General features: G+C 42.3%; 1 protein-coding gene across 1 annotated transcript; it reads right to left on the bottom strand.

Annotated features, from left to right (window-relative positions):
* Positions 1-4,613: 4,613 nt before the first annotated feature.
* LOC115198639 (protein Wnt-7b-like) lies at positions 4,614-18,636 on the bottom strand. The gene is made up of 4 exons (XM_029760722.1): positions 18,498-18,636; positions 17,063-17,289; positions 8,771-9,042; positions 4,614-5,093 (listed from the first exon to the last, which is right to left on the bottom strand). Exons 1-4 carry the CDS (start codon positions 18,578-18,580, stop codon positions 4,614-4,616), a joined length of 1,062 nt encoding a protein of 353 aa, XP_029616582.1. The 5' UTR covers positions 18,581-18,636.
* Between the last annotated feature and the right edge of the window lie 419 nt (positions 18,637-19,055).

The following is a 19,055-nucleotide window of genomic DNA, read 5'->3' as shown; positions in this document are numbered from 1 at the left end:
CAAAATACTTATTCTCAGGACAAGTTGAGTTTAACTCTGCTGGTATAGACGTTGTGAATGCAAGGGGCGAGCGACAATGACATTCCATATCTCTGGCATTGGTGGGGATGTGCAGTGTATCGTTTGCGAATACATTGCCCATGGAGCTCCATAACGCTTACACCACATCATCTCAGAATGTGAAAATATAATACCCCCCCCCAAATGACACCTAGGTTTCAATGTGTTTTTCCCTGGTTAAATAAAAGTGAATAAAAACACAACATAACAATAGGTGACATGAACATAGCCAGGCAGCTAAACCATGTTGGAATTGAAACCGAAATAGGAACATGTTTTCCTTTGTATGGGCTTGAACGGGTTGCTTTGTTGGGCTCTTTTGGTAAAATGATTCAGTGCAGCACTCACCAATTCACCTAGTAACATGGTCAAATCATGTCCAATGAATTGAGGGATGGGGAGCACAAAATAATAAGAAAACTACTTTCACATGCTACTGACAATAGAAGTGCATATATTTAAGAAAATTAAAATAGCAGAAAAAGTGTACTCTACTGTTGTGGCTTAATGCCACACTAACTCTGGTAAATCAAAGAAACAAAAAAAAAATCTGTGGTTTAAAGTACTTTAAAGTATTTTTACTTAAGTAGTTTTTGGGGCTATCTGTACTTAACTATTTATATTTTTGACTACTTTTACTTTACTACATTCCTCATTTTCTTTATGTACTTTTTACTCCAAACATTTTCCCTGACACCCAAAAGTACTCGATACATTTTGAATGCTTAGCAGGACAGAAAATGGTCCAATTCGCACACTTATCAAGAGAACAACCCCGGTCATCCCTACTGCCTCTGATCTGGCGGAATCACTAAACACATGCTTTGTTTTTAAATTATGTTTGAGTGTTGGAGTGTGACCCTGGCTATCGGTAACTATATTTACTTCTGATACTTAAGTATACAGTATTTAAACCCAAATACTTTTAGGCTTTCACTGAAGTAGTATTTTACTGGATGACTTTCACTTGAGTCATTTTCGATTAAGGTATCTTTACTTTTACTCATGAGAATTAAGTACTTTTTCAACCACTGCAAAAAATTATAAACATTGCTATCCATACTAAACTCAGCAAAAAAAGAAACGTCCTCTCACTGTCAACTGCGTTTATTTTCAGCAAACTTCACATCTGTACATATTTGTATGAACATAGCAAGATTCAACAACTGAGACATAAACTGAACAAGTTCCACAGACATGTGACTAACAAAAATTTAATAATGTGTCCCTGAACAAAAGGGGGGGGGCAAAATCAAACAGTCAGTAACTGGTGTGGCCACCAGCTGCATTAGGTACTGCAGTGCATTTCCTCCTCATGGACTGCAACAGATTTGCCAGTTCTTACTGTGAGATGTTACCACACTCTTCCACCAAGGCACCTGCAAGTTCCCGGACATTTCTGAGGGGAATAGCCCTAGCCCTCACTCTCCGATCCAACAGGTACCAGACGTGCTCAATGGGATTGAGATCCGGGCTCTTCGCTGGCCATGGCAGAACACTGACATTCCTGTCTTGCAGGAAATCACGCACAGAACGAGCAGTATGGCTGGTGGCATTGTCATGCTGGAGGGTCATGTCAGGATGAGCCTGCAGGAAGTGTACCATATGAGGGAGAATATGTCTTCCCTGTAACACAGAGCGTTGAGATTGTCTGCAATGACAACAAGCTCAGTCTGATGATGCTGTGACACACTGCCCCAGACCACCTCCAAATCGATCCTGCTCCAGAGTACAGGCCTCAGTGTAACACTCATTCCATAAATGCGAATCTGACCACCACCCCTGGTGAGACAAAACCGTCACTCGTCAGTGAAGAGCACTTTTTGCCAGTCCTGTCTGGTCTAGCGACGGTGGGTTTGTGCCCATAGGCGACATTGTTGCCAGTGATGTCTGGTGAGGACCTGCCTTACAACAGGCCTACAAGCCCTCAGTCCAGCCTCTCTCAGCCTATTGCGGACAGTCTGAGCACTGATGGAGGGATTGTGCATTCCTGGTGTAACTCAGGCAGTTGTTGCCATCCTGTACCTGTCCTGCAGGTGTGATGTTCAGATGTACCGATCCTGTGCAGGTGTTGTTACACGTGGTTTGCCACTGCGAGGACGATCAGCTATCCGTCCTGTCTCCCTGTAGCGCTGTCTTAGGCGTCTCACAGTACGGACATTGCAATTTATTGCCCTGGCCACATCTGCAGTCCTCATGCCTCCTTGCAGCATGCCTAAGGCACGTTCATGCAGATGAGCAGGGACCTTGGGCATCTTTCTTTGGGTGTTTTTCAGAGTCAGTAGACAGGCCTCTTTAGTGTCCTAAGTGTTCATAACTGTGACCTTAATTGCCTACCGTCTGTAAGCTGTTAGTGTCTTAAGTACCGTTCCACAGGTGCATGTTCATTGATTGTTTATGGTTCATTGAACAAGTAACCTTCAAACTGAATGTCTTTATAAGCTCAGCAGTGTTTAAACCCTTTACAATGAATATCTGTGAAGTTATTTGGATTTTTACGAATTATCTTTGAAAGACAGAGTCCTGAAAAAGGGACGTTCCTTTTTTTGCTGAGCTTATAAAAATACATTTAGTTTGAAGGTAACATAAATCATTTATTTTCAGTGTTCAAACATAGTGCCTTCAGACAGTATTCACACCCCTTGACTTTTTCCACATTTTGTTGTGTTACAGCCTGAATTTAAAATGGATTCAATTGAGATGTTGTCACTGGCTTACACACAATACCCCATAATGTCAAAGTGGAATTCTGTTTTTGGAAATGTTTTACAAACAATAAAAATGAAAAGCTGAAATGTCATAATACAATAGGTATTCAACCCCTTTGCTATGGCAAGCCTAAATTCGTTTAGGAATAAAAGTTTGCTTAACAAGTCACAAGTTTAACTGCGTCATCTCTGTACCCCACACATACGATTATCTGTAAGGTTCCTCAGTTGAGCAGTGAATTTCAAACACAGATTCAACCACAAAGAAAATAGGTTTTCCAATGCCTCCCAACGAAGGGCACCTATTGGTAGATAGTTAAAAATGTAGACAACAGACATTAAATATCACTTTGAGCGTGGTGAAGTTATTAATTACATTTTGGATGGTGTATCAATGCACCCAGTCACTACAAAGATACAGGTGTCGTTCTTAACTCCGTTGCCGGAGAGGAAGGAAACCGCTCTGGGATTTCACCATGAGGCCAATGGTGACTTTAAAACAGTTACAGAGTTTAATGGCTGTGATAGGAGAACACTGAGGATGGATCAACAACTTTGTAGTTACACTACAATACTAACCTAATTGACAGAGTGAAAATAAGGAAGCCTGTACAGAATACAAATATTCCAAAACCTGCATCCTGTTTGCAACAAGGCACTAAAGTGATGCCACATTTTTTGCCATAAAGCAATTCACTTTTTGTCCTGAATACAAAGTGTTATGTTTGGGGCAAATCCAAAACACCACATTACGAGTACCACTCTCCATATTTTCAAGCATAGTGGTGGCTGCATGATGTTATGGGTATGCTTGTAATTGTTAAGGACTGGGGAGTTTTTCCACATAAAAATAAATGGAATGGAGCTAATGTTGCACAATCCAAGTGTGGAAAGCTCTTAGAGGCTTACCCAGAAAGACTCACAGCTGTAATCGCTGCCAAAAGGTGATTCTAACATTTATTGACTCAGGGGGTTGAATACTTATCTAATCAAGATGTATGAGTGTTTTATTTTTCATGAATTTCTACAAATGTTAGAATTTTTCTTCCACTGACAGAGTATTTTGAGTATATCGTTGACAAATGACAAATCCATTTTAATCCCACTTTATAACACTACAAAATGTGGAAAAAGTCAAGGGGTGTGAATAGTTTCTGAAGGCACTGTAATTACAGTGTGATTGGATAGTTAAGGTACGCCACCATTTCAACGTCAGCCTATTGAAACCATGCTCCTCTCTCTCTCCGTCCGTCTTGCATCAACGTCAAAAGGCATTTTGCTGATGTACCGTTTCCAGTTTGAGGTTGTTATTTTGTCAGTTGGTCAGTTTTTTTCTCCTCCATTTCAGATGTCAAGAGATTGAGCTTTTTTTGAGCAGTGTTACTAAGGAGGTGAAAACTGCACTTGATAAAGTTTGGGTCCACAATGTTTCCAATAACAGATTTGCTTGGTTGGAGACAGAAAAATGAACATCCACAATCCTTTCACTTCATCAATATCCTGCAACACATAGTATATCTGCATCACAGTTTTCCAGTCAGCGCATGAGAAGAAAACATTATTTGCCTACTTCTCAATGTACTTTCTCTCAAAGTCATTTTAGTTAATTTAATCTTTTGTCTTTGTTTTTAAAAACAAATAGGATGTCCAATGTGCAAAATGAAGCCATGAAGAATCTAACAATTTCCAAGTCCACTGTAGAGTACATCCTGAAGAGTCTTTCCCCACTAAGTCCACGTCCTAATATCCTTTTTTCCTTTCCTTGTATCCTCTCTCATGGCCTTGCCCTGTCCTTTGTCCCAGCTCCCTCTTTCATCCCTCCGTCCCCCTCCATCCATCCATCCTTTATTTGCAGGTGAACACCTCAGACTTCTCACTGCACGTGTTACACTTCACAAAACAGCACCACTGGAACTTGCAGTTGCACTGCCACACGCGGGTGTACTGGTGGGTGTTGTGGCCTCTACCACAACACATCAGATTGCAGCCGTCGGTATGGGGTAACGTGTGGTTACACAGCCTCCCCCGCGTCCCTGTGCTCCCTGTCGCTGTGTCTTCCTCACAGTAGTTAGGAGACCTCTCCAGGTAGACCAGATCTGTGTCCGTGGGTTTCTGGTACCCCCGCGACTCCTTCAAACGCAGGAAGGAGGGTTGACGGAGACGCGAGGCCCGGACCGGTTCAACTTGGACCGCCTCACCGTAGCGCTCTTTCAGGACGTAGCCGATCTCCCGGAACTTGGGTAGGGTGGTCCAGCAGGTCTTGGTGGTGCAGGAGCCCGACACGCCGTGACACTTACACTCCAGCTTCATATGCTCCTCCAGGATCTGAGGGAGAGGAGAGAAGAGGGTTGGATACAGGGTTTGGAAAAGGTTGACATGACCTGAGGGCTAGATACATCCTTTGAGAAAGAGTTGGCATGTCCCAAATGTTGAATAGTTGTGTGTAGGTAGCTTAAAGTGTTTTGAGAGTAATTTGTTGTCATTGATGTTATTAACTAGTTCGACCATCCTGATCTCACAAGCTTACATTCTGTTTCTCTACTTAATTCACAGTGATGTGAACTGGAGATTTGCATTAGGCCAGCCCACATATCCACAAATTGTATTTTCCAATTCATTCAACAGTTCTACAATACATTACGTCTATTAACCTGTTGGGGCTAGGGGACAGTATTTTCACGGCTGGATAAAAAAAATCCCGATTTAAACTGGTTACTACTCTTGCCCAGAAACGAGAATATGCATATAATTAGTAGATTTTGATAGAAAACACTCTAAAGTTTCTGAAACGGTTTGAATGGTGTCTGTGAGTATAACAGAACTCATATGGCAGGCCAAAACCTGAGAAGATTCCATGCAGGAAGTGCCCTGTCTGACAATTTGTTGTCCTTCTAGGTTATCTCTGCTGTAACGTGACATTTTCTAAGGCTTCCATTGGCTCTCAGAAGGCGCCAGAAAGTGGAATGAGAGCTCTGCAGTCTCTGGGCGAAAAACAGCAGCAGAGTTTGTTACTGGCCTGCCTGGGGACAGTGGCACTGGAGATGTGCATTCATGTGAAATCTCCATTTTGTTCTTTCAGTCTTTGAACGAATACAACGTCCCCCGGTTGGAATATTATCGCTATTTTACGAGAAACATCACATGAAAATGTATTTTAAACAGCGTTTGACATGCTTCGAAGTACAGTAATGGAATATTTTGACATTTTTTGTCGCGAAATGCGCTCGCGCATCACCCTTCGGATAGTTACCTGAACGCATGAACAAAACGGAGCTATTTCAATATAACTATGGATTATTTCGAACCAAAACAACATTTGTTTTGATGTAGAAGTCCTGGGAGTGCATTCTGACAAAGAACAGCAAAGGTAATCCAATTTTTCTTATAGTAAATCTGAGTTTGGTGAGGGCCAAACTTGGTTGGTGTCAAATTAGCTAGCCGTGATATCTACTCAGAATATTGCAAAATGTGCTTTCACCAAAAAAATATTTTAAAATCTGACACCGCGATTGCATAAAGGAGTTCTGTATCTATAATTCTTAAAATAATTGTTATGTATTCTGTAAACGTTTATCGTGAGTAATTTAGTAAATTCACCGGAAGTTTGCGGTGGGTATGCTAGTTCTGAACATCACATGCTAATGTAAAAATCTGTTTTTTGATATAAATATGAACTTGATTGAACAAAACATGCATGTATTGTATAACATAATGTCCTAGGAGTGTCATCTGATGAAGATCAAAGGTTAGTGCTGCATTTAGCTGTGGTTTTGGTTTTTGTGACATATATGCATGCTTTGAAAATGGCTGTGTGATTATTTTTGGCAGGGTACTCTCCTGACATAATCTAATGTTTTGCTTTCGCTGTAAAGCCTTTTTGAAATCGTACAGTGTGGTTAGATTAACGAGAGTCTTGTCTTTAAAATGGTGTAAAATAGTCATATGTTTGAGAAATTGAAGTTATAGCATTTATGAGGCATTTGTATTTCGCGCCACACAATTCCACTGGCTGTTGACTAGGTGGGACACAAGCGTCCCGCCTTGCCCAGGGAGGTTAACTAAGGGCATCCCTTGCAATATAGCCTAAAGTCCATATGGAGTACATATTTCAAATCCCCCAACTGGACAGTGATGCCAGGTTCAAGCCTCTACTCTCTTACTAACTTGACCTTCCTAAAGACCACAATGGACAGAATAAACGACCAGAACATGTATAACGTTGTACTGAGGTTTCATGTGCAATTTAAGTTTTGATGCCTCACAGATATATTCAGTGGACACATTTGACAGTTTACCGTTTAGGGTTGAGTTATATAGTTTTGACCAAATCGGAAATGTTTATGTAGCCCAATGTTCACCCAAAAATTATAGCAACTTCTAACGCAATGCAATATCTATCAGTGTTGCATAGATACATTGTCTATAGGAATTATAGTAAAACGTCTAACTGGGTGGCCAGTACTGTAGCCTACTTGCCTATCATGTACGAGTGTATCAGTGTATCAAGCCTGTTGCTCTTGATCTGCCCTGCTATCAAGTTAGGGGAATTGGCTCTTGATTAGGTTAGTTCAGTGTGTGTAGTGGTGCAGCAGCATGGTTTTGGGAGCTGCCACCGAGAGAGGAAGAGAGAGAGACTGCAATAATATCCTGTATCCTGACTTAATGCTCTGTAATTCAATAAATGGGACTGCAGGGTTATGGCAGGCCTCCATTTGGCAGCCGGTTGGCCTGGCCTTGCATTCCCTCCACTCACACACACACACACACCGACACATGCATTCTGAAACCCTCTGTTTTTAAACTAGTATAGCATCATTTAGCACAGCGATGCTGTCTCCGCTGAACTTATATTTACACTGGAAAAATATATAAATGCAGCTAGCAACAATTTCAAAGATTTTACTGAGTTAAGTTCATTTAAGGAAATCAGTCAATTGAAATAAATTAGATTTTACATGACTGGGAATACAGATATGCATCTGTTGGTCACAGATACCTTTTTTTTTTAAAGGTAGAGGCATGGATCAGAAAACCAGTCAGTATCTGGCATGACATCTCCTTCGCATTGAGTTTATCAGGCTGTTGATTGTGTCGTGTGGATTGTTGTCCCACTCTAATGGCTGTGCAAAGTTGCTGGATATTGCTGAGAACTGGAACACACTGTCAAACACATCAATCAAGAGAAAACAAACGGGATTCATCCGTGAAGAGCACTCTTCTCTAGCGTGCCAGTGGCCATCGAAGGTGAGCATTTGCCCACTGAAGTTGGTTATGACGCTGAACTGCAGTCAGGTCATGACCCTGGTGAGGATGACAAGCACACAGATGAGCTTCCCCGAGACGGTTTCTGACAGTTTGTGCAGAAATTCTTTGGTTGTGCAAACCCACAGTTTCATCAGCTGTCCAGTTGGATGGTCTCAGACGATCCCGCAGGTGAAGAAGCTGGTTATGTAGGTCCTGGGCTGGCGTGGTTGGACGTACTGCCAAATTCTAAAACGACATTGGAGGCAGCTTATGGTAGAGAAATTTAAATAAAATGATCTGGCAACAGCTCTGGTGGATATTCCTGCAGTCAGCATGCCAATTGCACCCTCCTTCAAAACTGTGGCATTGTGTTGTGTGACAAAACTGCAAATTTTAGAGTGGCCTTTTATTGTCCCCAGCACAAGGTTCACCTGTGTAATGATCATGCTGTTTAATCAGCTTCTTAATATGCCATACCTGTCAGGTGGATGGATTATCTTGGCAACTGAGAAATGCTCACTAACAGGGATGTGAACAAATCTGTGCACAAAATTTGAGAGAATTACACTTTGTGCATATTGAACATTTCTGAGATATTTTATTTCAGCTCATGAAACATTTATATTTTTGTTCAGTATACTTTTCTGATGGAGTTGTATTATATTGTCTTCTATTCTAGATCTTTACAGAAACAACTACATTTTTGTTAGGTGTGTTAAAACCCCAGACAACAAGACAAGCAGTGTCAGTCACTTTACCTTTCGTCCTGCCTCATTATTATGCAGGTTCATCAGACGTCGGACGTTCTTCTTGATCTCTCGGGCATCCACGAAGTGTCTGGAGAACTCCACACCGTACTTGATGTTGGCCGAGCAGCCTCCCCACTTCCAGCCCACCTCCTGGTCATGGTAGCCCTGCTTCTCCCAGTCGCAGCCACACTGGCTCAGGTTGCCCTGACTACACGCTGCTGTCACCGAATGGGCCACGCCAGCCGCCGTGATGGCATAGGTGAATGCCGCCTCTCGGCTACCTGGGGAGGAGAGAGAGAGGGGCAAATAATTAACTTGCACTAGTCCTAGGTAAGTTGTAGTGCATTACAGTACATAGTATGAGTTTGTTACAGTACAGTATTTTATGTTGTGGCCTAATGAAAGGCTTGTGGCTCACTACAACAAAGTGTATCCACACTTTACATTACTGGGTGACCTGACTGCGGTCTTATACTAGTGTAATGTAATTAAGCTGTAACAGGCTTATAAATACCTACCATTCCTTATTTGATACTCTCAGTCTATCGGACTCTCGTCAGAGCCCTAATTTTTAACAGGAGGGCTGGGTAAGATTCCACTGATAAAAACCAGCAGATACAGTAAAAACTACTGTATGTACTATAGTAGTATATGTACTATAGTATATATATATACACTGAACAAAAATATAAACGCAACAATTAGAGTTGCAGTTCATATAATGAAATCAGTCAATTGAAATAAATTCAGTAGGCCCTAATCTATGTATTTCAGATGACTGGAAATACAGATGTGCCTGTGGGTCACAGATACCTTAAAAAAAGGTAGGGGCGTGGATCAGAAAACCAGTCAGTATCTGGTGGGGCCACCAGCGCAACATATTTCCTTCGCATAGAGTTGATCAGGCTGTTGACTGTGGCCTGTGGAATGTTGTCCCACTCCTCTTCAATGGCTGTGCGAAGTTGCTGGATATTGGAACATGCTGTCGTACACATTGAGCAAGAGCATCCCAAACATGCTCAACGGGTGACATGTCTGGTTAGTATGCAGGTCATGGAAGAACTGGGGCATTTTCAACTTCCAAGAATTGTGTACAGATCCTTGTGACATGGGGCCATGCATTATCATGCTGAAACATGAGGTGATGGCGGTGGATGAATGGCACGGATCTCGTCACGGTATCTCTGTGCATTGAAATGACCATCAGTAAAATACAATTGTGTTCATTGTCTGTAGCTTATGCCTGCCCATACCATAACCCCACAGCCACCATGGGGCACTCCGTTCACATCAGCAAACCGATCGGCCACACGACGCCATACATGTGGTTTGCAGTTGTGAGGCCAGTTGGACGTATTGCCAAATTCTCTAAAATTACATTGGAGGTGGCTTATGGTAGAGAAATTAACATTAGATTCTCTGGCAATAGCTCTGGTGGACATTCCTGTAGTCAGCATACCAATTGCACGCTCCCTAAACTGGGGACATCTGTGTCATTGTGTTGAATGACAAAACTGCACATTTTAGAGTGGCCTTTTATTGTCCCCAGCAAAAGGTGCACCTGTGTAATGATCATGTTTAATCAGCTTGATATACCACACGTCAGGTGGATGGATTATCTTGGCAAAAGAGAAATGCTCACTAGCAGGGATGTAAAAAATTTGTGCACAGAATTTGAGAGAAATAATATTTTTAGCGTATGGAAAAATTCTGGGATCTTTTATTTCAGCTCATGGGACCAACACTTTACATGTTTACGTTTCTGTTTAGCGTAGATTATCCTATCTATAAGTGCACTTAATGTGTGCCAGTTGGTTTCTGTTTCAGCCAACACATGTCATTCTATAGCTCACAATGTAGTGTTATTGAGCTCACTACCTTCACTCTAGACAAGTTGTTTATCAATGTAGTGTAACGTCTTGTAAATTATTTATAAGAAGTTAAACACACAAATCCACTTAAAGATGCTAGATAAATCTTAAGTGAACATTACTCATTGTTTTTGTAGCTGGTGGTAGACCAACAACCACACGATACATTCTCACATCTGCTATACATTGCTATGCATTGATCAATCTGTCCAACTACACCGTCAGAGCAACGATGATAACCCGCAAGAGCCTTTCAAATGGCAAGCTTTCCATTTCAGAACAAACACATTAACATTTACCTCATGGAAAGAAAATGAATTGCTGTATATAACATTACTATTGTGTTGTCCTTGTAATAGGATATTTCCCACCTCAATCAAGATACTATGTTGGCTTCAATTCTCCTCAACAACCTGAGTATTAATGCATGGCGACTAGTGGAAGGCAATGGGGTGGCTTCTCTCCAACCTGACAAACTCAGTCATAGATCCCATTAGCTCTGTGGCTCCCTGATCCATAACTTTAAACTAACTCTGAAGTCTTCTCTCATCAGTCCGAACCAGGGAACCAGACCTTTCGGTAAATGTAGAATAGTGAATGTTTTCCTCGAGCTGCCAAACGTCGTCCCCAGCATATAAATGTGTTTTCATTATAGAGCAATACATGATTGGTCCCATTGTTGTTGGTATTCTAACTGCTGTAGCTGACATTGATTAGTGGTCAAGACAGAAACCTGGTCTCATTCAATAGTTATGTTCTCTGTCCTTGCAGGTCAATCAAATTAAGTGATTGAAGAGGAACTTCTTGACAACCGGCTGGCCCTGCTGGCCACTTGGCTACCCCAACCCCGGCCAACAGCTCTGCACCACCCGCAGCAACTGGCCCAAGCCCCCCCCCCCCCCCCCCCTTCACCCAAATCCAGACAGCTGATGTTGTGAAAGCTGCAAAATCTGGATCCCTACAAATCAGCTGGGCTAAACAATCTGGACCCTCGCTTCCTAAAAGGGGGAGACACTCTAGACCCAAACTGTTACAGACCTATATCCATCCTGCCCTGCCTTTCCAAAGTCTTCGAAAGCCAAGTGAACAAACAGATCACCAACCATTTCGAATCCCACCTTACCTTCTCCGCTATGCAATCTGGTTTCCGAGCTGGTCTCGGGTGCACCTCAGCCACACTCAAGGTCCTAAACGATATCATAACTGCCATCGATAAAAGACAGTACTGTGCAGCCGTCTTCATCGACCTGGCCAAGGCTTTCAACTCTGTCAATCACTGTATTTTTATCGGCAGACTCAACAGCCTTGGTTTCTCTATTGACTGCCTCGCCTGGTTCACTAACTACTTCTCAGATAGAGTTCAGTGTGTCAAATTGGAGGGCCTGTTGTCCGTACCTCTGGCAGTCTCTATGGGGTTGCAATAGGGTTCAATTCTCGGGCCGACTCTTTTCTCTGTATATATATCAATGATGTCGCTCTTGCTGCGGGTGATTCTTCGATCCACCTCTACACAGATGACACCATTCTGTACACATCTGGCCCTTCTTTGGACTGTCACGTCCTGGCCAGTATAAGGGTTAATTGTAATTTTAGTTTGGTCAGGACGTGGCAGAGGGGATTTGTTTTATGTGGTTCGGGGTGGTGTGTTAGTTAGGAGGGCGTTTGATTTATTATTTCCGGGTTTTGAGTTATGGTCTATGTTGATGTATTTCTATGTGTAGTCTGGTTGATGTATTTCTATGTTAGGTTGATTGGGTTTGGGACTCTCAATTGGAGGCAGGTGTTTCCTCGTTGCCTCTGATTGAGAGTCCTATATATGGGTAATTGTTTGGTGTAGGTTTTGTGGGAGATTGTTTCTTGTCTAGTGTATGTGAGCCTGAGAAGACTGTTCGGTGATCGTGAGGTTGTTTTGTGTTCATTTTGATTTAATAAATGTTCAAAATGAACAAACACAGTCCTGCTGCATTTTGGTCCTCCTTCACCGACGATAACCGTGACATGGACACGGTTAACAAACCTCCAGACGAGCTTCAATGCCATACAACACTCCTTCCGTGGCCTCCAACTGATCTTAAATGCAAGTAAAATGAAATGCATGCTCTTCAACCGATCGCTGCCTGCACCCGCCCTCCCGACTAGCATCACTACTCTGGACGGTTCTGACTTAGAATATGTGGACAACTATAAATACCTAGGTGTCTGGCTAGACTGTAAACTCTCCTTCCAGACTCACATTAAGGATCTCCAATCCAAAGTTAAATCTAGAATTGGCTTCGTTTTTCACAACAAAGCCTCCTCATGCTGCCAAACTTACCCTCGTAAAACTGACTATCCTACCGATCCTTAACTTCGGCGATGTCATTTACAAATGATCCTCCAACACTCTACTCAGCAAATTGGATGCAGTCTATCACAGTGGCATCCGTTTTGTCACCAAAGCCCCATATACTACCCACCACTGCGACCTGTATGCTCTCGTTGGCTTGTCTGTGCTACATATTTGTCGCCAAACCCACTGGCTCCAGGTCATCTATAAGTCTTTGCTAGGTATAGCTCCGCCTTATCTCAGCTCACTGGTCACCATAGCAACACCCACCCATAGCACGCGCTCCAGTATATTTCACTGGTCATCCCCAAACCCAACACCTCCATTGGCTGCCTTTCCTTTCAGTTCTCTGCTGCCAATGACTGGAACGAATTGCAAAAATCACTTGGAGACATATCTCCCTCACTAACTTTAAGCGTCAGCTGTTAGAGCAGCTTACCGATTGCCGCAGCTATACACAGCCCATCCAACCAATTACCTACCTCATCCCCATACTTGTTTTTCTGCTATTTTGCACACCAGTATTTCTACTTGCACATCCTCATCTGCACATATCACTCCAGTGTAAATTGCTAAATTGTAATTACTTCGCTAATATTGGCCTATTTATTGCCTTACCTCCTGGATTTCCTGTATACAGATTTTTCTATTGCGTTATTGACTGTACGTTTGTTTGTTTATCCCAGGTGTAACTCTGTGTTGTTGTTTTTGTCACACTGCTTTGCTTTATCTTGGCCAGGTCGCAGTTGTAAAATGAGAACTTGTTCTCAACTGACCTACCTGGTTAAATAATGGTGAAATATATATATTTTAACCTCTTGACGGTCGCCTAGGATAGGGGGCGCCACGGCGCATTTTGGAAAAAATTAGTGCCCATTTTAAACGGCCTACTACTCAAACTCGGAAGCTAGGATATGCATATAATATGCATATAACTGTTTGAATGGTGTCTGTGAGTATAACAGAACTCATATGGCAGTCAAAACCCCGAGACAGATCGAAACAGGAAGTGGAATTCTGAATTGCGGACTCAACTTCATCACGTTGCCTATTAATCACACCGTGAGCTATGGTTCATTGAGCACTTCCTATTGCTTCCACTAGATGTCCCCAGTCTTTACAAAGTGATTTGAGTCTCCTACTGTGAAAACTGACAGAATGACACGCTGTGGAACGTGGTCACACGGAGAGGGCCATCACCATTATGACGCCGGCGCCACTAGCTACCCTCCCCTTTCGAAACGTTTTGAAACACAATGCAATCGTCCCTCTCGAATCTTATTGGAGCTCTAGTTGAAAAAGGCCCTAAAGATTTATGTTATACAACGTTTGACATGTTTGAACGAACCTAAATAAGAAAAAAATGCATTTTGTTGAAAGAGTAGCCCCGCGCACGTCGGACCTTTTGGTGCAGCCTTCAGAACGCGCTAACAACAACAAGCTAATGGAACATAAAGGATGAACTTTTTCGAACGAAAATACATTTGTTGTGGACCTGGGATTCCTGGAAGTGCCTAAGGATGAAGATAATCAAAGGTAAGGGATTATTGACAATAGTATACAAGACTAGATTTGATATGCGATTGTTCCAAGATGGCTAGCCTATTGCTATTGCTAGCCTATTGTTCTGAGTATCGCATTTATCGCAAAGTGTGATTACCGAGTAAAGTTATTTTTAAATCTGGCATTACAGGTGCTTTCAAGAGATATTCATCTATAAATCTTAGAATGACAATATTACATTTTAAAAATGTTTTCGAATAGTAATTTAGTAAATTGTAGCGCCGTTTCATCGGATGCATTTGAGGGAAAATAGTTAGTCAACGTTACGCACCGATGTAAAATGCTGTTTTTATATATAAATATGAACTTTATCGAACAAAAGAATGCATGTATTGTGTAGCATGATGTCCTAGGTGTGTCATCTGATGAAGATTGTCAAAGGTTAGTGCTGCATTTAGCTGTTTTTTGGTTATTTGTGATGCATGTGGTTGGTCGGAAAATGGCTGTGGCTACTTTTACGATATACTCCTCTAACATAATCTAATGTTTTGTTTTTGCTGTAAAGCCTTTTTGAAATCGGACAACGTGGTTCGATTCAGGAGAGGTGTATCTATAAAACGATATAATTTGAAAAAAAATTTGAAAAAAAATATATATTAAATTTTGTTATGCTAATAGCGATAGGATTTTTCGCTGGATGTCCATCCCGCATACGGGACGGAGGCCGCACAGGGGTTAAACGTGACTCCTTTACAAATGCATGAACTCAAATGGATCAACTGACCATAGGATCAGCCTGCCCAGGCCCTTTGAATGACCAATCCAACATCTCATCACTACCAACAACAACCCAAGAGATGAGTCCTACCATAACTTTCCAGTAGATCGACAGAGTTCTTGTCATATCAATCTCTCCCAACACATACAACCAGTAGAGGGACAAGCTGAGTGTCCCATTTAACCCCCTAACACACCATAACCCTAACACACCAAGGTGAACAGAGGAATAGATACATTTCCTTTCCTCTAACAAAATAACTAAATGGATCCAGCTGTCCGCCTGTCTGTGAGAGGAGTGATTGTTCCCAGAGCTGTTGGATTAAACACAGTTCCCAAACCACAGCGAGACTGCAATAAAACATTTCTGACTGATAGACAATTCATATAAGAGAGCCCGTATTAAGACCAATACGACTAGTGTCCTGTGGGAAATAAAAGAATAGGGGAATGTTGACTAAAACCAGATCAGAGCAATGTTTACAGATTATGAGTATAGATAGTTAGGAAAGGTTGCACTTCTAAGGACTTTCTGGTTCATTTTCACACAATTAATACAGACCTACTGTATTTAAGACAGTCAGTGTTGTAAGAATGAATGCACAAACCAAACTCAAGCCCAGAGGCAGGACAGACTTCTACACAATGAGGTCACATGTAGGAAAGACTGTTGTAGGATTGAAACTCCACTAGCAACACGGCTTCAAGTTTCAATTGTTCCCGTATTCCTAATATTATTGAGTCAAAGTACAGTATTCACTGTGGTTATTGAAGGAGGATGATGGTGAAAGAATAGTACGCTCACTGGAAGATTTCACTGAAGTAGTTTCACTAACCATAGAGTGTCACTCCTCACTCTACGAGTTTGTGAACCTCCCATCGTTGCTTCTATTGCAGGAGTAGCACCACACTCACAACAACAACCAAATTGGCCATGATGATAGCTATCGCTCCCACCTTCACCAAATCGTATGGCTCTGAACTACCATAACCTCTCCTGTAACCAGTGCCCTGGCCTGAACATAGCCATTGGGAAGAAAAATGAAGTTCAACAGAAACAACTTTAATTGAACTTTCATTTTCTTGTAAGAGTGGCTGATCATATTTGTTATATATCCAGTTATCCTTTGTGTCATGCACCTTGGAAAGCGTTGGTTGGACTGAGTTAGGCACTAGTCACTGACAGTAGACCTATACATTTTCATTGGGCACAGGAAAAGCCAGTGACTTCTCACTCTGCCCACGAGGCACAATCAGATGCTTAGCTCTCCACTATTTCTAGCCAATGCTTGGTCTGGTGGGCATTCTGATGCAATCACTGCATCATCCTCATAAACCATTATAGCCTTCTCAGTGTGGAGCAGCCACACTGTAGAGAATGTAGAGATGAAGTAGGACACACCATTGCGGGTCCTACTTCATCTATTTATTTAACCTTTATTTAACTAGGGAAGTCAGTTAATAAGAACAAATTCTTATTTACTATGGACGGCCTACCCTGGCCAAACCCTAACCCGGATTAAGCTGGGCCAATTGTGCGTCGCCCTATGGGATTCCCAATCACGGCCGGTTGTGATACAACTGAGATGCAGTGCCTTAGACCGCTGCGCCACTCGGGAGCCCCAGGGTGATTTCCCCGACACAGATTAAGCCTAGTCCTAGACTAAAAAGCAAGCTCAATGGGCAATCTCCATCGAAAATAGTTTAGTCCAGGACTAGGGTTAATCTGCATCCGGGAAACTGTCCCTACAAGTTTTCTTCGGCACAGCATCCCCTAACAAGTGATGTGCATTTGACTAGAGGAATTGCAGCAGGTAGACTGACCTACTCCCAGCTCTTGTCCAAAGACGGTCCTCTCGCCCAGGGCGGAGCAGTTCCAGCGGCCATAGCGGAACTGGTACTGGCATTCGTTGATGCCCAGCTGTGCACCCTCGCCAATGACGATGATGGCGTCCGGGCGGCTCTGGCAGAGGGTGCGCTGCCTTGGGGCCAGTCCAGGGATCTTGTTGCAAATGATGTTAGCACCCAACGCTACCACCGAGGACAGTGCCCTATTGGGGGGGGGGGGGGGGGAGGGAGATGGCTAAACATCAAGGCATAGAGTCGGCGGGGCAGAGTCAGCGTGGCACGGACTGTCCCCCCATGAGCTACAGTGTTCCCTCACATCAGCCAGGTTTTGGTTCTGCTAACAATCTAGATAGAGCACTTAATACACACAGCTGATTTAAGACACACGACTGGTTCGAGACAAGCTCACAGGTCACTGAGATTGTTTATTGTGACCTTGTAGATCTGAGCCAAGCAACTTGACCCTCATACATTTTAAAGGTCGACTGTGTGTAAGATTTACTTCAAGTCATTGAATCAGATTTTAAAATGCACAAAAGCAAACAATGGTTAGCCAATGAAGAAGACAACAAACCAACTCTGGCTAATAGCTGTTTAAGCCCACATTTGAACTAAAGCCATGAACCTCAACTAGGGCTGTTTTAGGTATTGGTCAGGTCTGTCTGTGCAAGTATGGGATATATCTGCACTAATGTAATAAGAAATAACAACTTGTACAGTTTTATGTCTTCAGAACACAGGATGTCATCCAGCGACATGTTGCTCTTTCCCATATGTTGCTTTACAAATATAGCATGTAGAGAACATGGTCATGTTGCAATGTGTAAATCCTACTGATCAGGTCAGCTCATCAATTTACTTATTGAACACTGAATACCACATAAGTCATTTATAAGTCCATCAAAAAATGTATTTAATTTCATTTGTTATTTTGGGAAGTTGTAGCAGTTGTTATTGTGAACCTCTCCATTGACTAAGACTTTTAAGCTAGTTGGAAAATACATTTTGTCAGCGAAGTTTAAATTAAGCTCTTCAGACATGTTAAATGTTCATTAAACAATTTTATTCTTGTTAAGAGGTTGTCTTGTTATTAATATTCTATTTTCAATCACAAAACCAAACAGATATTGTTTGCCACCAACAATTTCATGTAAAGGCCAATATCAATCCCAGTAATTTACAAAAGGCTATTATCTAAGTTCCAAAAGTTTATTTGAGTTGTTCATTTTATAGTGAAATTGTATTATAAACCACATATGCTCTATAATTTCCACGTGCGTAAATGTCCCAATCAACAAAGTAATTAAATTAGTGCATAAGAGAAAAAAAATGTAGAAATCTTACAAATGCACACCATCACATGGCTGTACAAGCACCTGTAGAAGAGGTTAAAAATCACGTGCCAACCTACAGGTAGCTACCGCTGGTTAGGATGAGGAAGATCTGGGGATAGTAGACGGACAGCAGCGCACTGCGGGACGAGACAATGAGCATGGTGTCATTGAACACAACGGCCGCTGCTTGCTTGAGTGAGGGGGAAATGAAATTAGTTAGATAATTCCTTTAGAAGATAAGTAGTCCTCGGAGTTCGTATCAAACAAATCTCTGTTCGCTTTTTTGGGGTAATCGCGTCTAGTTATTGGGGTCAGTCCGCGGAGCGTTGGTGCTATGCAGCTCCAAGCCCCCCGGTAGTAGCGTTGGCTGAGGACGAGGAGACTGGACGGGTCATCACTTGGCGGCAGTGGTGTTAATGTGGTTGTCCTCCTAGACTGATGGGGTGGATTTTAGAGTCCGGGACAGCAGGTATGTGCCGCTGTTTTATCATTGGCAGAGGGAGACAGACAGTGCTATACCACCCACCCCCCTGTTAAAACCAAACGGGACAACGGTAGAGAGACGAGACTTCCACTATTTAGCTCCCAACTATATATTTTTTCAATCAATTAATCCATGTGACCAATACTGTCTT

The sequence above is a fragment of the Salmo trutta genome, chromosome 8, assembly GCF_901001165.1.
Source record: "Salmo trutta chromosome 8, fSalTru1.1, whole genome shotgun sequence".
Lineage (NCBI taxonomy): Eukaryota > Metazoa > Chordata > Actinopteri > Salmoniformes > Salmonidae > Salmo > Salmo trutta.
The sequence above is the reverse complement of the archived record's forward strand: the minus strand, read 5'-3'. Positions and strand labels throughout refer to the sequence as shown.